This window comes from Schistocerca americana, chromosome 2 (assembly GCF_021461395.2).
Source record: "Schistocerca americana isolate TAMUIC-IGC-003095 chromosome 2, iqSchAmer2.1, whole genome shotgun sequence".
NCBI lineage: Eukaryota > Metazoa > Arthropoda > Insecta > Orthoptera > Acrididae > Schistocerca > Schistocerca americana.
Genome location: NC_060120.1, coordinates 901,241,678 through 901,262,044, shown reverse-complemented (window position 1 = coordinate 901,262,044; position 20,367 = coordinate 901,241,678). Strand labels below are relative to the sequence as shown.

At 39.3% G+C, this 20,367-nt stretch overlaps 1 protein-coding gene across 1 annotated transcript in view; it reads left to right on the top strand.

The window, feature by feature from the left end:
- Positions 1 to 20,367, top strand: part of LOC124595112 (kinetochore protein NDC80 homolog) — a 163,955-nt gene that overhangs the window by 3,528 nt on the left and 140,060 nt on the right. Inside the window, exons 2-3 of the mRNA XM_047133710.1 lie at positions 2,768 to 2,817; positions 6,820 to 6,966. Coding sequence (XP_046989666.1) covers positions 2,786 to 2,817; positions 6,820 to 6,966 — 179 coding nt within the window. The 5' untranslated portion in view covers positions 2,768 to 2,785. The remainder of the gene's footprint in view (positions 1 to 2,767; positions 2,818 to 6,819; positions 6,967 to 20,367) is intronic.

The following is a 20,367-nucleotide window of genomic DNA, read 5'->3' as shown; positions in this document are numbered from 1 at the left end:
TGGTAAAGTTGGTAGGCTATGTGGCTCATATCATATCTAGATAACAGAAGGTAGTACTGAATAATTCTGCAATGGCATCTGTCTGCTCTGACTGGGGCACAGTGAAATGTGGAGTACCACAGGTCTCGGTGCTTGGTCTCTTACTTTTCTCAATCCTTCTCAATGATATGCCGTGGTGTATGACACACGAAAAGCACACTTCACCCCATTTGTGGATGATACAATCATTACCAGTGATAAAAAGTACCAAACTGCAATCTACATAACTCTGTGTCCACTGTATTCAAAGAAGCTCTAGATTGGTTCACTTCAAATGGTCTGTCTCTCAGTGTCCAAATTTGAGGGATTACACATGAACCACAATCTAAACTGGTCAATTCGCATCGTGGGTCTATGTAGAAGTCTGAATGCAGCAGCATTTGCCATTCACTCAATTTTGTGTGTTTGTGACTTACATACAATCAAAGCTGCATACTTTGGATATTTCCATTTACTTGCGACATTTGGCTTCATGTTCTGGGGAAACAAGTTACGAGCATATAAAGTCTTTATTGCAGAGAAGAGTCATCAGAATTATGGATAGAGTGCATCCCAGATGCCCTTACAGAAATTTATGCAAACAGCTGAGGATCTTCTCACTGCCTTGCCAGTACATTCTTTCACTTATGTGCTTTTTGAACATAATCAGACAGTTTATGGGAGGAACAATGAATATCGTGATCATGACACAAGAAGTAAACATGATCTTCACAAAGAGACAAAAAAAAACTCTCGGCATGTTACAGAAAGGAGTATATTATTCAAGCATAAAAGTATACGATAAACATTCAGTTTGTATTAAATCGATCACAGGGGATAAGACTAAATTGAAAAATCAACTAAAGCTTTGTCTTTGGAACTTATATATTTTTTGACAATGTGTAATTGTTAGTGAAATGTGTTTAATTTTAGACATTCCTGTGAAAAAGAATATCTATTACAGGTTTATTGATTGTTGGCAGAATGCTTTTTATATGAATTAGAATATAAACCTTATGGTTTGGTTATGTACCCATTTTTACTACCATGATCTGAATTATTTGAAAACTTGTACCTCATTTATCTGTTTACATATGATTTAGATTGTAAGCCTCATGACGACTTACATAAGGCTGTTACTGTAATAATCTGACATATTCTACAGCCTATTGATACTCACATCAAGTAACTGTGGAACTCAAAAATAAATAATAGTCACATGAGACTGTCACAATTTCTCTCATTTTAAATGACTCAATGGAATGAGCACTGTTGGTGCTGTTTATTATTCATACAGCTCTTTTCGATTCCTTCAACACTTTCCCGGCACATGTTCCTCAGAATATGATCCCATGGTTGAAAGCTTCCGGTAGATGTGCAGAATAGACCACTTTGAGGCATGAAACATTGCACACTGGGGCAAGGATGAATGTCATTAGAAAAATCATTTTTGTCTCTTATATTGTGTTAAAACACAGTTGAGATGAAACTGAATTTTATGATCTTCAACAAAAAGGGTGACTATTTGAAATTCAGCGTAAGGATTCAAAGGTTCTGAAAAATATGTCTGTAGTATATGTTGGTATCTGCCTTACATAACAACCTTTGTCTTTGCTTCAACTGAATAAATGTCTTTCTTTATTTTAGGTGCATGATTTTTTGCAGCTTTTGTGAAACCTGGCATGCTTTTTTATTATTTTAATATGAAAGATTCTGTCAAAATTAGTCATTGCACTTATATATATTTGAATCACTTCCAGTAATAAAGGTTTCCCTGCTTCACTAAAGACTGGTTGTTCTTGGAGGTAATTCAAGGATTAAGTAGGAAGTCATCCAGGACCATAAGGAAACATACAAATTATCTTTCACCATATGTGGGAATCTGGTTCAAAAAAGCAGCATTGTCACCTTTTGTTTCAGTTTGTGCATATGTATGATGATGATAAGTAAAAAAGTTTTCCATACATATGTTACTTTAGTTTTGGTGTGATGTTAGTTTTCATTACAAAAAATAAGTCCTAGAAAGCAAATTGTTTGATTGCATTCATTGATCTTAATACAACTCTCAGTTAAAATCATTATTACATTAGAAAATCCCGAACTGTGTATAGCAAACAGTTTCTGCGTTTGCTCTGGAGACAAAACCTTTAATACATTGTTATAGCGTGGTAGTCTATAAAATCAAAATGTTATTATATTGATGCACGCATAAACTTGGAAAGGGAGCTGGTATCATTACAGATATAATGTACAGAATGGAACATTAAACACACAATGCTCTTAAAAACGTCTGCATAATAAATGTCTTCCAGAACCTAATTTTGTATGCAGATTTACTTCTTGACTATGAATTCAGATTCTTTATTGGTCATTCAGCATTATTACATGCAATAGACTTCGTCAGTTCCCTTAACCTATTAATTTTACAAAATAAATTTTTACCTATTTAAGTTTGTATTGGGCATTTCTAAAAATTCTTCTAATGAATAGAATGGATTAGTTAACAAGAAGGTATGTGCATTTTCTTTAAATAATTTGTCAGGTTTGATTGACACATTTTTAGACAATTTGTTATATATTTTAATTGCCATATACTTATGACTATTGTCTGAAGTCTGCATTTAACAACAAACCAATGTTTATGTTCATTGTTTGTTATTCAGAAGCTCCTTCTAGCATTGGATGTCTTAAATTATTGCTAGGTTGTGTGTACTTATACCATAAAGTTAATGGTCTCCTCTCATTGCAGGTTTGAAGAGTGAGTAAAATGGCACTCCGTGAAATAGGAAGTGGACGAAGGTCAGTGCTGCAGATTGTTACCATTCATAAACAAAACGTTTATTATTCAATATATTTTTGTGCGATGTCATTGAGTCAGTTGATTCTACCAATAATAGACCAGTGAGGTAACAGTGTGACATGTGAAGTCATATCTCTAAAAATAGAGAGAGAACAGGACACTGACTGTAACTGTTTTGTGTCATTGTTATTTTTTGGAATGTAGGTAGACATTTTGAGGTCAAGGTTAGGTTGAAAGGTGAGGGGAGGACTGTGAATTGTCAAAGCCAACAAGTGTGAGATCAGAAGTGTACCTATTTTTTACCTTTGAAATTTGAAGAGTTGCTTATGTCCACAAGATGATGTGTTGCCCAAAGTCGATGGGTGATATTGAGGGCTTCAATTCATCCATATTGTTTATTCAGTACCCTATACAACAGTTGCAGCTTCAAATTTGGAAGATTTATCATCACTTTTATGAGTATCTTTCAAGTAGTCCAGCACTGTTGTTTTGAACTGCAAGGATTACCTGGCGGAAGGACTCCGCCAGCTGTCAGATACTTCCACCAACTAACCTTTTCACAGTGACCCCATTTCAGTAATCCAGCAGGATCTCCAGTCACTACTCAAATCCTTAGGCTCAACCTAGAACCTCTCCCTGGAGTCCATCTCTCTACTCACCCCTACGACTCCCTGCACTCCTACCTTCTACCTTTTCCTAAAGTCCATAAACTTAACCCCCAGGGCACCCCATTGTGGCAGGTTACTGTGCCCCCACTGAGAGAATCTCTGCTCTCGTAGACCAACACCTTCAGTCTACTACCCAGAACCTACCCTCCTATATCAAAGATACCAACCATTTGCCCCACATACTCTCCACAGTTCCTGACCCTTTACCACATGGTGCCTTGTTCGTCACAGTTGATACCACCCCCCTGTACACCAACATTCCTATTGCTGCTGTTGAACACTACCTTTCCCAGCACCCAATGGATTCTGAACCAACAACCTCTTTCCTAGTCACCATGACCAACTATATCCTCACCCACAATTACTTCTCCTTTGAAGGCATTACCTACAAACAAATCCGGGGTACGGCTGTGGGCACCTGCATGGCATCATCCTGCGTCAACCTATTCATGGGTCATCCAGGGGAACCCTTTCTAAAAACCCAGAATCCTAAACCCTTCACCTGGTTTAGATTCATTGATGACACCTGTGATATCTGGATCGAAGGTGAGGACACCCTATCCACATTCCTTCAGAACCTCAACTTCTCCCCCATTTGCTTCAACCTAACAAGCCATCTTCCTAGATGTTGACCTCCACCACAAAGATGGCTACATCAGTACCTCCGTCTATATCAAACCTACTAACCATCAGCAATACCTCCACTTCGACAGCTGCCACCCATTCCATACCAAGAAGTCCCTTCTGTACAGCCGAGCCACCCGTGGTCGTCACATCTGCAGTGACGAGCAGTCCCCCTCGAAATATACCAAGGGTCTCGGTGAAACCTTCACTGACTGTAATTATCCTCCCCACCTTGTACAAAAACAAATCTCCCATGCCTTATCTTTCCAGTCTCCCACCACCTCCCAAAGTCCCATTGTCCAGCCACAGACGAGCATTCGTCTCGTAACTCAGTACCGCCCAGGACTGGAGCAACTGAATTACATCCTCCGCCAGGGTATTGATTACCTCTCATCGTTTCCTGAAATGAGAAATGTCCTGCCCACTATCCTTCCCACCCTATCCACAGTGGTATTCCCCCGTCCACCCAACCCATACAATATACGAGAGTCATTCAATAATTAAAGATACAAGTTGGTCTGGGGAAAAAACTGTTACTTGGGCAAGTTGGGTACTTTTATGACTTTAACTTGGCATCAGTGGGATGAGCCCTCATTAGTTGATGTATCAACAGTGTTTTGTTTATAATCTCAAAAATACGTTTCAAGATGGTGAGTCCACTTGAAACATCCGCAATAGCTGAAAAACGTTCTGTTATTCGTTTTTTTTACTTGCTGAAGGTGAGAAACCAGTGAATATATGCTGTAAAATGTCTAAAGTTTATGGTGAAGGTCGTAGAAATCGTGCATATTTTTACAAATGGGTAGAGCAGTTCAAAAATGGTCGTGACTCTGTGACTGAAGAACACCATTCAAGCTGACCAGTCGGAGTTTCAACTCCCTCACTTGAAAGTTGAATTGATGACATTGTTTGTGTTGACCTCTATGTGACTGTGGAAATGATAGTTGATAGGGTTCAAGTTAGTATTGGTACAGTTAACAAAATTATCTGTAACAAGCTGAAGTACCGCAAAACGTGCAGAATGGGTACTAAAGGAGTTGGCATGACTACACAAGGAAACAAGTTTGAGAGTGTGCACAGAACTAAAGGAACATTATGAAAGAGAAGGTGAGCACTTCCTCAACAAAATTTTAACTTGTCATGAAACTTGGGTTCCCTATTATGAGCCAGAATCAAAAAGACAAAGCATGGAGTGGAAGCACACCAACTCACATGTCAACAAAAATTTCAAAACCCAAGCGTCAGCTGGAAAAGTCATGTTGACAGTGTTTTGGGATGTTGAATGTCCAGATTTTCATGATTATTTCGAAGAGCAGCGTACAATAAACAGCCAATACAATTCATATTTGCTTTTAAACAAGATGAAGCCAGCCATGAGAGTGAGATGTCATGGATCTCAGAGGGAAGGTGTGATTCTCCAGCAAGACAACGCACATCCTCGTGTTGCTCAACTAACCGGTGAAACCACCGACAAAATGGGCTGGGAAGTACTGCCTCATCCCCCTTACAGTCCTGATTTAGCACCCAGTGATTTCCATTTGTTTGGTGCACTGAAGGAGGCATCACATGGGAAGAGGTTCCAGGACAACAAGGATATGAAAAAGTTTGTGGAAAATTGGTTCAAACATAAAGATAGAGAGTTCTTTGCAGGTGGAATAAAAAAAATTGTGGCTCATTGGAACACGTGCATAAATGTTCAAGTGGGTTATGTTGAAAAGTAGGGAAAAGTATTGTTTTGTAAGAATAAACCCTTTTTTCTCCAGACCTGTGAAAACAGTCATGTGGTCTACAAGCTAAGCTGCAACCACTGTGCTGCACTCTATGTGGACATGACTACCAACAAGCTGGCTGTCCGCATGAATGGCCACCAACAAACTGTGCTCAGGAAAAAAGTGGGCCACCCTGTTACTGAACACGCTGCCAAACATGATATCCTTCATTTCAATGACTGCTTCACAGCCTGGGCCGTATGAATCCTTCCCACCAACATCCTATGTTCCCAAAACCCTCCTGGCCTCAGCCTTCGTGACTCACAGTCCTCGCCCATCCAGTCCCTTCCCTGTTCCCATTCCAGCATTACACAGTCATCATTCACCACCACACACAGTCTTTTTATTTCTCTCCTTTTCCGCTACTCCCCCCCCCCCCCCCCCTCCCCTTCTCTACCTCTCCCCTGCCCTCCGTCTTAACTTGCAGCAATTCATTGCCCACCATCCCCACCATACTATCCCTCCCCCCTCCTCGCCCCAGCCTCCTCCGTACCCCCAGTGTCACCACTCCCATTCATGCACTGGTGCTGCTGCTCGCAGTGTGGTTTCAATTGCCTGAGACCCCAGTCGTGTGTGTGTGTGTGTGTGTGTGTGTGTGTGTTTTTTGTTGATGAAGGCCTTAATGGTTGAAAGCTATAATTGTGAGAGTCTTTTTGTTGTGCTTACCTGTGACTCGGTATCTCCACTATATGGTGAGTAGTAATTTTCCTTCTCGAAATATTGTTTCAAGTAGTATTTTTATTTATAAGAAGAAAATATGGGAATCCCCCTGATGCTGGAGTCAGTATTGCTTGTTGCCATGATTTTTATTATGAAACAACCATTTTTGCATAATTTTGCAGATACGAAAGAGTTATTTATGTTGTGAAGTGATACAGCCAGTAAGTTTTTCTACTAGTTATCCATGATTTATACATATTTTGTTCTTCCTGCTATACAGGGCTCAAAGCTGTGACAGGAAATCAGCACTCCCAGTGCCCTTAGGAGCCAAGCATCAGCGCTCTAGTTCTGTGGGTCCAAATACTCAATGTATGTATAGCACTCCACTGGTAAGACAGAACAGTGCCATAAGCAGAAGTTCAACAAGGTATTGTATCCTCTGTCTTTTTAAATTATAGATTTTGGTACTAAAATTATTAAATTTGATTAAGTCTCATATAAGAATATTTATTAATGGGATACCCATTTGGTTTCAAAGGGCTGTCAATGTTCTACATTTGTTGATACACGAGGGGGACCCAAAAGTAACTGGAATCGTAATGCTGCACATCATGTACTTGTAGTAGCAGGTTGCACCACCAGAGGGTTGTAGTAGGAGCTCTGCTGAGTCATTCTGCCACGCTGCGTCACCCAACAGTGAGAAGTGTGGTTTCTTTGACAGTTTTTTGAGTGTGCGTACAGTGCAGACGTGACACAATGTGCGGCAGTGAAGTTTTGTTTCTTGCTCGGCAAGAACGCAGCAGAAACTGTTGCGATGATTCAGGCAGCCTACAAAGTCCATGCTCTTAGTAAAACGCAATTGTACGAATGGTTTTCTTAGTTTAAAAAGGGAGAAATGGTGGTTGAAGATTAGCCACGTTCCGGTCGACCTTCAACTGCTCGAAGAGAAGACAACATCGACAAAATCCGTGATCTCATCAGTGAAGATCGACGCAGGACAATCGACCAACTCAAGAAATTGTCCGGGTTGTCCTGGAGCTCAATTCAGCGCATCTTGACCATCGATTTGGGGGTGCGAAGAGTGGCAGCAAAATTCGTGCCGAAGCTTCTTACCGGAGATCAAAGGGATCGTCGCGTTCAAGCCTGCCTCGAAATGAAGGATGCATTCAAAGATGATCCACATTTTTTCAACAAAATCATTACAGGTGATGAGTCATGGTGCTATGGGTACGACCCAGAAAGTAAACAACAGTCATCACAGTGGAAGTCACCTGGCTCACCTCAACCAAAAAAAGCTCGACAAGTGAAATCGAATGTGAAAATGATGTTGATCTGTTCTTTTTGACATCAAAGGGATCGTACACTCTGAATTTGTCCCTGTAAACCAGACAGTAAATCAACAATTCTATTTGGAGGTTATGAAACAGCTTCACAGAAGTTTGTCGCGAAAAGGTCCGGCTTTGTTGGATTCTGGCGTGTGATTCCTGCATCACGACAATGCTCCCGCGCACACGCCTGTAAGCGTTCACCAGGTTTTGGCCTCAACGAAGACAACTACCTTGACCCACGTGCCCTATTCGCCGGATTTAGCACCCTCGGACTTCTTCCTACTCCCGAGGATGAAAAGAGACTTGAGAGGGAAGTGTTTTGCGGATGTGGAAGACGTAAAATGCAATGTCATGAAAGTGCTAGCAGGTATCAAAGAGGACAAATTTAAAAGGTGCTTCGAACACTGGAATGAACATTTGGACAAGTGTATTAATACTAATGGAGAGTACTTCAAAGGAGATTAAGGCTGTATTTGAAAACAATAAAGTATATGCTTTCTAGAAAGAAATTCCGGTTATTTGTGGGTCCCCCCTCGTATAACAAAATTATACAAATTACTTGCATTGTGTGAACGTCCATTTCTTCATTTTTCTGTTTTTGTCATTGACACGAGGTTCTCTTGTTCTATACATCACTCTTGCACTGTCTGTGTTGAAAAATAATGTCTCAAAGGCAAAATGTACATCTTGTTTATAATCAGATCTTTAGCCTAATCCGGAAGCCATGAAAGGGAAGCAGTGGTTGGGAGAGGAGTGAGACAGGGTTGTAGCCTCTCCCCGATGTTATTCAATCTGTATATTGAGCAAGCAGTAAAGGAAACAAAAGAAAAATTCGGAGTAGGTATTAAAATTCATGGAGAAGAAGTAAAAACTTTGAGGTTCGCCGATGACATTGTAATTCTGTCAGAGACAGCAAAGGACTTGGAAGAGCAGTTGAACGGAATGGACAGCGTCTTGAAAGGAGGGTGTAAGATGAACATCAACAAAAGCAAAATGAGGATAATGGAATGTAGTCGAATTAAGTCGGGTGATGCTGAGGGAATTAGATTAGGAAATGAGACACTTAAAGTAGTAAAGGAGTTTTGCTATTTGGGGAGCAAAATAACTCTAATGATGGTCGAAGTAGAGAGGATATAAAATGTAGACTGGCAATGGCAAGGAAAGTGGTTCTGAAGAAGAGAAATTTGTTAACATCAAGTATAGATTTAAGTGTCAGGAAGTCGTTTCTGAAAGTATTTGTATGGAGTGTAGCCATGTTTGGAAGTGAAACATGGACGATAAATGGTTTGGACAAGAAGAGAATAGAAGCTTTCGAAATGTGGTGCTACAGAAGAATGCTGAAGATTAGATGGGTAGTTCACATAACTAATGAGGAGGTATTGAATAGAATTGGGGAGAATAGGAGTTTGTGGCACAACTTAACAAGAAGAAGGGACCAGTTGGTAGGACATGTTCTGAGGCATCAAGGGATCACAAATTTAGCATTGGAGGGCAGCTTGGAGGGTAAAAATCGTAGAGGGAGACCAAGAGATGAATACACTAAGCAGATGCAGAAGAATGTAGGTTGCAGTAAGTACTGGGAGATGAAGAAGCTTGCACAGGATAGAGTAGCATGGAGAGCTGCATCAAACCAGTCTCAGGACTGAAGACCACAACAACAACAACCTAATCCGAGGTTGAGGTTAAGATGAAAGATCACGATTTGGTTGAGTTGGTGAAGCCAACAAATGCACAAGTGGAGTCATAATGGAGGTGACAGACTGATTTGTAGTGTAGCCAAAAGCCTATGTTATCTTGAAAGCTGATACTCCCATTTTCCATTGTCTGTTTATTTGTGTAGAGCCCTGCAGTATGCATATCAATAACAGAAATGCCAAAATGCAACAGAAGCAAGTAATGAAAACTCCTTGTTAGTCACTTGCTACACTTTTTGTGTATATTTACTCCTGCAAACATAGTTTCTCCAAAACTTCAGTTTGATCATGCTCTGGCTTGTGTTGTTAATGTTATTTTTACTTTAAATACTCAATAATTCTCCTACAATCAAAACAAAAACATTGTTAAGTCATTTGCTACAGAAATCAGCTATTCCACCATCTTATCTTTCCATGACTGCTGGCGGCAGGCATTACCAACGTAAACTTAAGGGTTCAAACACCTAATAAAGTTTCAAAATTTTTCAGAAAGTCAATGATATTTGAGAATAGCATGTGGATTACAGTGAATCTTCAACAGTTTTTGCGTTTCATGATAAGACATCCTCCGAAAAGGATAAAATACACAAATGAAGACATACCATATGACTTCCTACATGCCAATTTCTGCAAATTATACGAAACATGGTAAAGTGTCAGAAGATAGCCAACTGATTCTTTCCAGTAGTATGTATCAAAATAATTTCACCATTCTTTAACATCTCATAAACAAAGAAGTGTTGAACCTGTATATGTTTTGACTGTCAGAGATATACAGGGGTTTTTTACTAGTTGTAAGGCACTAGCCTAGCTTTATTAATGTGGAGCCTATTCTAGCATTTCAAGTAATTCGGATAGTGTCTTGCTAGGTTAATTCTTTGGCTTTCTGCTTTTTGAAGTAATTCATGCTTCAATTGTGAATAATGCTACAATGTGTCGGTGATTTGCCACACCACAGTACTTTGCCACAATGGCAGTTGTTGCATACCATATGTACACATCACCAGCAAAATCAGCATCATTGTAGATACTGAAGCCATCTTCTGTGTCATCAATAATGCTATCTTTCAATGCATCTTTCAGAGAGTTAAATATGTTTCATTCTGTTCCAGTCCGTAGTTGTTGGTTTTCCCATTGCTCAAGCAGCTTCATTCACGGCAAGATTGGTGTTTGGATGAGCTGTTACTGATACACAAGAACTACAGTTGTCTCATTATAAGAGACAGAGTTTGAATCTCCTTCATTTTTTAGTATTTCCTTGTGTTCAGTGAGAATTTGCATTGTATTGGACTCCGCCAGTCAAAATCTTTCCAGTATTTTTTGTATACAAAGTGCAACTGAAAAATTTGGTGCAAGGTCCCATACGTTAAAAACTGCACTGGTTAGGATGAGGTCCCTTCTCACATCCATTGAAATGCATGTCAATGAGTGCCCCTTATAATGCAAATCACTGAAGTGAAGCAGTTATGAAAAGTGCAACCAAGTTAATGGGTCAGTGTGAGAACTTTCGTCATAACAAAATGTAACACAAAAACTGAGCCATGTGTTAACATGAAGTTCTGCTTCAAATTAGGAAAAACAGAGACTTTGAAATGTTTGTGCCAGCATATGTGTTGAAGCAATGAGTAAAAAGTGTGTTTGAGTGGGTTAAATGCTTTAGAGAAGGAAAGAATGGTGTTGAGGATGAGCCACGTTAGACGAGTGACAACGAGCACAATCCTAGACAACTTAGAATGATGGTGACAAAGTGATGCGGCTGTCTTTGAAAATGATAACAAAAGACTTGAAGATAAACAAAGACAATGAAGTACTATTGCTAACAAATATTTGAAAAAGTGGAAGATTTGTGTCCAGTTTGTAGTGCACGCACTGACAGATGAGCAGAAGCGAAACAATCACTAGAGATGAGGTCTGGTGCTACCAATATGATCTGGAGATCAAGTGACAGTCAGTGACATGATGTTCATCTTTCCCCACCTCCCAAAAAAAGTCAATTAACAAAATCGATGATAATGATGATAGCCTTTTTCAACAGCAAGGACTCGATCTATTGTGAATATCTACCCAAGTGACAGTCAACACAGTTTACAAGCGAGTTATAAAATGGCTGCTGCAACACATCTGGTGGGTTCATCCAGAACTGAACTGAACTGGAATGGAGAGTGGACTTTCCTCTTCAACACCTGCATGCACACTGCGATCCTCATGCTAAACTTTCTCTCTCTATTCGAGTTGACTGTTCTTAAACACCCTCCTTATTCTCCAGATTTTGTGCTAGCAGGATTCTTTCTGTTTCCCTGCCTCAAATTAGCCCTGAAAGGCTTAAACTTCACAGATGTTGCAGATAGCCAACAATGCGTGGGCAGAGTGCTTAGTGATTCCGCAAGAAGTGTTAGCTGTTTCCAACAGCTTCACAACTGATGTCTGAAGTGTTGTAGCTAATGGTGATAACTACGAAGGCCAGTTAAACTAATTTGTGTGTAACTCTTGTTTCCTTTATTTTCTGAGAATATTTTCTGAGCTTTTTATACACATCTTGTATTTCTCTTGAGTTTGTGTTGTAAAAACTTTAGAAAAATGTCAGTTGCCTACTTGTCATTACCAACAATCAGGCTATGTTATACGGACATTGCTATATAAGGGCTGGAATGTATGAGAGTTTTGTGCTCTCAGACAGTTTGGTACTGCCCAATAGTACTTCAAAATTGTTTGCACTAGGGGCAAATTTCAGCTGATAATTACTGTCTGATAGTACATTGCGAGTACTTTCTGCAAGAGTATGAAAATCTTGCGATAACAATGTCAGAAGTGTCTACAGACGGCAGGGAGAGTGTGTGTGAGAGCTGAGAGGTTACTCGCTGTGAGATTTTTCTGTCTTAGTTCTGTGCATGAAGGAAAAGGTTGTGATGGAAGACTGTCGGGCTGCAGCTTCACTCTTAATACTTGTAGTGGCAAAGAAAAAACGTAAACATCTATGTTCATGTTGGATAAGAGAGCAGATTAGGTGGTGGAATGATTTTGGAGCGTACAAGAATCTCATTGTAGACCTAGTGATGGAAAAGCCACAACAATATCAAAATTTTTTGATAATGGCAGCAACGGAGATGGACAAAAATACTCTTTAGAAGTGGGGCCCAAAATTGCCAATCTAGATACTAGTATGTGTAAATCAAATACTGTTAAATACAGACTGCTTGTTACACTAATATTTTTATTATCAGCTACATCTATTCTCTTTAATATTTGGCAAAATAACAATTACGATGAAGTGACATTACACCAATTTCATCTTTATTCCTATAGATGTTCAAAAGTTAAATAGGGCAGATACTTGATAAATCAAACAGTTCCAGACATAAGTTTATTTCAACATTTTTATTTGTGTTGGCTTAAGAAACCACTCATAAATTCCTGAACGTCTGTCTTCAACATTCCCTTAATACTATAATCAATAAATATCACATCGTGTAATATTTTAGGTACAATAAAGCTGTATTACTTGAAGTCAGATGGCAATTTTCTGAGATCTAAAACAATTACTTTCAAACATAATGTCACTTGTTTCTCCATGTTATTTAATCTATGCCATAAAACAACTTTGTTTGATTCCTTGATGTGTAGATATTCTGGTAAACTTCTTCTATTTAGATGTTAAAAACTGTAGCCATTGTAACCAACAATCTTTCCTTGTACAAACTAACTGAATGAACAACATTGTCTGAAGTCTGATTCCAGACAGCTTCTTGAATTACTTCTTTTGCCAACACATTGCTGACATTCACTCACTGTGCGTATCCATCATGACAGTAGTTACAGCTGTCCCGACAATGCTGGTACATGTGTGCAGAGCAAATCATTAATGTGATACAGTGGGCAGCATGCTAGGCTTTCTTTCTCATTTTCATATTAATATTCATTCTGGTCTCTTCAATGACAATTTCTTTGTTTTCATTTGTTAATTCTATTTAATATGTCTATGATGTTTTTATATGTTATTTGCTGAGTAGCACTGTTTAGTCTAGAACTTTCGAAATAGGCTAAATTCTCTTGTTGTTTGTTTAGGAAATAAAATGGGTGATTTCTTCACTCATAAAAATGCCATGGCCACATATTGTGGCTCAAAATGTTCAGTGTCAAGGGTATTTTTATTGCGTATGGCAAAATATATTACCAAGATGTGCAACATACAAACTGAAATATGGCACAAATCTGGGACACAGCGGGAACTCTCAGCTCTCCTGACAGTGCCAGTATATGTAAATGGAACGAGGATCACTGCTGTCAGCTGCAGCGGGACATTAAGCGGAATCAGTGGCGAGGAGCAAAAATGTATACTGGACCGGGATTCGGACCTGGGAATGACCCTGTCCAGGGACAGGGACTGTGGATAGGTGGTGCTCGGTGGGAATGTGGATCAGCCACGAGGCATACCGAGATAGTCCGTGCAGTTGCAATAAAGCTGTGTCCTTAGTGGCGCAGTGGTTACTGACTTGCTTAGTAAGCAGGAGTTCCTGGGTTCAAATCAGGGAGTCTGGTACACATTTTTGCTCATCACCACGGGTTCAGTTTAATGTCCTGCTGCAATTGACAGCAGTGATCCCCCTTTCAATTTCCATATAGTGTTTCACAGATGTGGGATCTGCAAGGTATCTGTTCTTTCGTAGGAACAGACACCATGCGTTCATATAATGCCGGTGTAATTTTTCTTGTCTGAGAGCTACGGCGTGAAGCCCTCAAGAGATGGAGGTTGCTGTGTACATCAGATGTCTAAACTCGCAGAGGGCAGTTGTTTGAAATCTTGCCCGACACTTGGATACTATCAGTGAGCTGACTTTCAACATTGTTTACATGCTACATATTACTTACAAAAGCTCTCTGAGAGTGAGAAACTCTCACATATATACATGGTTTGAAGTCTGTTCACATTGCGTTTTGAAAATCCACTTTCTTCCTGACTTTATACAACGCTGCTCTAGCTATGTGATGCTTGCAGTCCATAAACAGTCTTTTTAAAGTGAAATTCTATTATATTCCAAACTGAATTGTTCTGTATATACTTCATCTTCAGGCCTTACATAAAAAAAGGAGAAGAAGAAGAAGAAGAAGAAAAGAAGTGATCTTCAATCAAAAGTGTTCGATGAGCATCTTCTGTGAAGCAGCTATTGCTTGTGCAAAGTTTGAACAATGTGATGTAAAACAGCACTAAATGTACCATCATCAGTTTCTGCTTTCTGAATATAACCTTTCTGCAACCAGTCACAATTAAATGACGACTTCGACTGGTTTCAACTTTTTGACTTTGAACCCAGAGTTTTTGCAATACTTCGGCGTTCTTAGTGTGTTAATCTAAATGGAAAATTTTTCTCTACAGAGACTCAATTTCTGAACTGCTAGTTTGCATTCATATTTTCTTCTCTTTGCAAAACAATTTGGATCTTAGTTCATCAACATCAAATTTTATTAGCGTCAAGAATTCATCACTTTCTATCCAGGTTGGTTTTCATCATAATTTTTTGTTCTCCCTTTTATTGTCTTCAAAAAATGTAGAATTTCTGCTTTCATGAAGTTCAAATTATTCCTTGAGTCTGAATTCCAGCGGATGCAAACAGCCTATGAAATTTGCTGTCTTCTGCTTCTCATACCACTTCAGATCATTTTGGATCTGCGAATTGTTCCCTAGAGACATAAAGTTCAATGTGCTTGCTAAGGAAATTATGTATTACTTGTGACTTACATTTTATATTGTGACTCGTACCCCTTTCCTTTTAAAAGAAATCCAAACCCTAAATTTATCCTTGGCTTTGATATTTTATCACAGCCCTACACAAACTAGCCAGGTCACAGCCACGAAATTTGTGCGTGTTTGCTGAAGTCAGTGATAATTCAGAGTCTGAAAATTCATTACAGGGTGAACATTATAATTGCAAGTAACATTATGTCAAATCACGACCAATGAATAGAGGCAGAATCACCTTAAACAAGGACACCCACTTAGCTGTAAATCAAAGTCCAGGTCCAGGATGTGAGGTTCCAGTTTGCATCTCTACGTACATAGACTTCAGTAAGAAGATACGAACTGCTGAGCAGACTTCCAGATTGAACCAGATGCCTTATCATCAGACATAAAACAGAATTGTTTGCTTATAAAAACACAAGAAATATGCCAAAAATTCTGATATGGTCGAGTTTTCCTAGTGGTCAATTGTACTGTAACTCATAAGGTGTTCTGTTTGGAACTGGATACATAGTACAATATAAAATGCAGGCTGCAGTATAGCAAGCATTTGTCTACAATCCATCTAGCAGTTTTTCTGAGTTCAACATTGAATGTTGTGCAACTTTACAGTTCTGTTTTTGTGTTCTGCTACACCATTTTGTTGAAGGGTGAAGGGATCAGTAACTTTGTTGCCATGCAAAGATAAATTAATTGACTTTCTTATTATTAAATTCTTTTCTTTCATCACATCTACATTGTGTAATGACATATTTGTTGGTTTGAGATTAATTTAAAAATGAAGTGCATCACATACTTTATTTCGACATTTCAGAAAGAAAATTCTCTGAAGTTGTCTTTAAAATACTCCATTGCAATCTGCGTGGATTAATTCTCCAGTAATTGTAAAGTGGTTTACTTGTTTTGACAGTAATTTATGCGTATTTCCCAGTACCTAACCATTGTAAAGTTGATGCTTGTAACCTTCTTTACTAATGTCAAGTTTCCTCAAGATACTTCCTTATTTCTCATACTCTGTATCCCATGGTGGCAGTCTTTATTGTAGACCCAGCTATTTCTTTAGGTTATAGTTTCTTACATTCAGATTGTGACCTATTTCCTTTACATCAGTTTTTTGGATGAAGTAATGTTGCATCCTCTTTTGGGTTTGACATCCATCTTCTAAATTTTCTAGTGGGGTTGATAGATTGGGGATCAGACGCCTTAAATAGCACCAATTGCCTACAGTTTTAATGATAGTGTGCAAACAATAACTATGTAGCCTGCAATATACTTTTAAAAGACATTGTGGTAGCCAATTCGATGTGGTAGGTTAATTAATATACCCTCTTGGCCGAGTGCCCTGACATCACAGAGAACAGACTTCAGATGCCTCACCTGCTAGCTTCCCACACGTGCCAAGAAGTACCGTATTTACTCGAATCTAAGCAGCACTTTTTTCCGATTTTTGTAATCCAAAAAACCGCCTGCGGCTTAGAATCGAGTGCAAAGTAAGCGAAAGTTCTGAAAAATGTTGGTAGGTGCCGCCACAACTAATTTCTGCTGTCGAATGTATGTAGCGTTACACAGGCATGCTTTGCAGGCACAAAGATAAATACTGGCGCCAAAACCTCTGCGTCAGTAAAAAAAATTAGAAAAAAAGGTGGAAGACGAGCTTTTTTTCTCCGCCCCGAGTTTCGACCACTGCATTTTCACACACTATCCAACGAAATAAATACCAATTCCGTATTGTACATCTTCGAATGTAGCAGCATTTCAATGTACTATGAAAATCCGACTGGCAAGACTGTTTGGGATGTTCGTCAATATGGCCAACTCTACATTCTGAATGGTTGCTAATAGGAACTTTTATGAATTGTGAATCACACTCAGTATTCTCTTCACCATAAGAATAATACGAATATAAACATTTTGCCATGTATTGTTTCGTGTTTGCTGCTATCTCATTTAAATCCTGTCTGCCTAATAAACTACGAAACTAGAATGAGACAACATCAAACGCTGAAGAATATTCATATCATGTCATATTTATATTCGTATTATTCTTATGCCTAATAGAGAAACAGTCAGAATTGAAGCACGGCAATTGACTAGATTTTTAAATCTAAGATGACTCTTAATTTCTGTGCAGAATATAATGCACTAGAGAGGCGTCTGCAGAGATTTTCAAACCGAGAAAATTTTTCGCTAAACTCTCGTTCAGAACATCTTCTATCATATGCAGCCTATTATTTGTTGATCATTATCAAAGAAAGCAGTAGTGTAAATAACAACAAATAGCAGTCTCTTGCCATTGTTTCGCTAATGAGACATTTCCTCTCTTTTTTTTTTTTTTTTTTTTTTTTATTGTAAGCGGCGGTAGCGCGCACAAAAGCAAGCCATGCCACGAGCGGCGACATGTCGTAAACACTTATTATCAGAATGCGACAAACAATGCATGACACAGTACAGTAATGCATTTTCAGCTTAGAGTGACGTAAACACCTATAACAAAGAGAACGGCACTTATCACATCAAAGAAAAATAAGCAATCAATTCGAACCAGACGAAGCACGTGAAAAAGGAAGGGTACCCGTATAAATAAGGACGGAGTGCCTGACGCATAGCAATGGCTACCTGGTAAAGCTTAACTGCTAAGCTTACGACTCGAACCAAACTACTGTAGCTGTATCATCATTTATTCGACCTAAATTGTATCTCATATTACAATGGACCAACTTTGCTTCGATTTGGAGGTGTGGCCTAAAACTTATCCCTCCGCTTGAATTTCGAGTCTCAAATTTCAGGTGCGGCTTAGATTCGGGAAAATTTTTTTCCTTGATTTCGAGCCTCATTTTTCAGGTGCGGCTTAGATTCGAGTAAATACAGTAGCTGCCTCTCTTCTTGGGGCACTGGCATTACCTGCAACGAACATTGTGCCAGGTAATCTTTGCAGAGTGCTTGATCAGTTTGGGTGATGTCAGTGTGGATGTTTCATGCTTAAAACATATCAGATTAAACCAAGAAATGTCTGTCATGATCCAGCTTTCTTAACTGCTAGATCTATATATTTCAATGTGGACAGTTACAATCTTACTGCAGTCCCTGACTACCTCATTGGAAGGAGGACAAATCAGACAACTGGGAGCAAAGCAATTAATTCAATACCTTGGATGTACTATAACAGCTGGAGATACTTTTACAGCTATGGAAAAATTACTTTTAGTGGAAAACTGAGAATATAAATATGGAGAAGTTGACTCATTGAGAAAATGTGTAATGGATCTCTGTTGATTAAAGCCTGTACTGCTGCACAATCTCAAGCTCTTTAGACATATGACTGACTGGGTGACATACCAGTGACTATTGCTGCACACAAAACTTTGAATATGGTACAGGGGGTTATCTTTCACACAAAGACCTTACACTTAAGACAGACGAGGAGCTACAGGCTACTCTAGAATGGTGAAGCATACATTTTATCAAACACATACAAAATAAGGTCCCAAGGATAAATGGGTACAGGGGCTTCCTTCTTAGCTTTTGAAGAAAATGTCCTCCCCAAAAAATTTGTAGTGTACAGGTGTGATGTGAAACTTTACGTTCCACAGCCCATGAGGTGTTTCTGATGCTTATGCTTTGATAGTGTCATCCTGCTACTCAGGAGATCCTACGTAGATCATCCTTGTAAGCACCAATGTTTGTGTGTCCATTGTACGTATCACCATCTCTCATGTTCATCAGTTTAGTGTCACCCTGCCCACACTGCATAAGCCATTGCAAAAATCTCTGCCATCAAAAGTTGCAAAAGTGGATCTGCTATCAAAAATTGTGAAAGGGGAGGAAGAAAGTCTGGAAAAAGTTGCTGTGATGACCCCAGAGGAGCCTGATCCCCTCCCACACTGTCAGATTCTGAACTAATGTGTATTGATTTTGTTCAAGCCTTGCTGGTGACAAAGTGGTCTTGGGATGTGACCTGTCCTCTTGACCCCATCATACCTAACAAGGACACCATGAATGTGATGATCTGACGGAAATGTAAAGGCTATTACTGTTATCTCGGAACTACAACTAATTTCTTTCTGTTCTGCAGTTTGTGTTGCTCTCCAAAAAATGCACGTTAGTGATGACCAATCCCCAGTGCTTTGAGCTTTCCACACATTCTGTTGAAATCACACTAGCCCTGAGGGGGCATCTGGAGGGGTTGTACATTGGTTCACACAGGTGTCGTCAGTGGTGGATTCCCCTCTGTACCGTGTCAAAAGCAATAGTGCGTGAGTGGAAATGATCACAACAATTACCATTTATAATTTTTTTTTTTTTTTTTTTTTTTAGCTCCAGGCAGGCCTCTTACTTGTCTTGAGATGGCCACCTTAATCTAATAACTGTCCCACCTACCCCTCCACATCTTTTGCCTATTTATATTTTTGGAAGCTCATCAACCACTGTGGTGAAGTACCACTTCACCTGGTAGGGGTTTTCTGATTGACAAGCGTCTATCAACCTTGATCAGTGCCTTCTCAGTGATGATACTCCTACCCACTTCAGTACCACCCATGGCATCTTTCCAACTTTTCAGCTTAAACTTTACCACCTCTTCCCCCTATCTCATGACTCCACTACAGTGGTTGCTCCATAATGATCTTAGATTACATTGCTACAGTGACCACTTCCTGATGATCCGGTCATTTCCTTTTTACTGCTGTACAATCAGTTACCAAGTTCAAACCTGCCAACTTTTACAATTATCTGTAAAATTTACTGAAATTGCAGCATTTTAACATTTTTACGGATGAATGGTATCATTTCACGACTTCGTGGACAAAAATTTGAAACTTTAACCTTCGATATTCACCCAACTTCCATACAGTCGATTCTTTGTGTGGGTCAAAAGCAAGTCTACAATAGTTAATAACTCAGTCTTCGATATGATTGGTCCTTTTAACTGTCTGATGTTTGTGTCGTCATTGGAATAGAATTTAAAGCCGGAATAACAGTTCTTCCAGTGAACCTTCCGTGTCGACAGGCTCTGCTCTGCAATTCTCTGTTCCGCTCCATTCATGTGTTGGAATTTAACTGATATCCTTTGACCA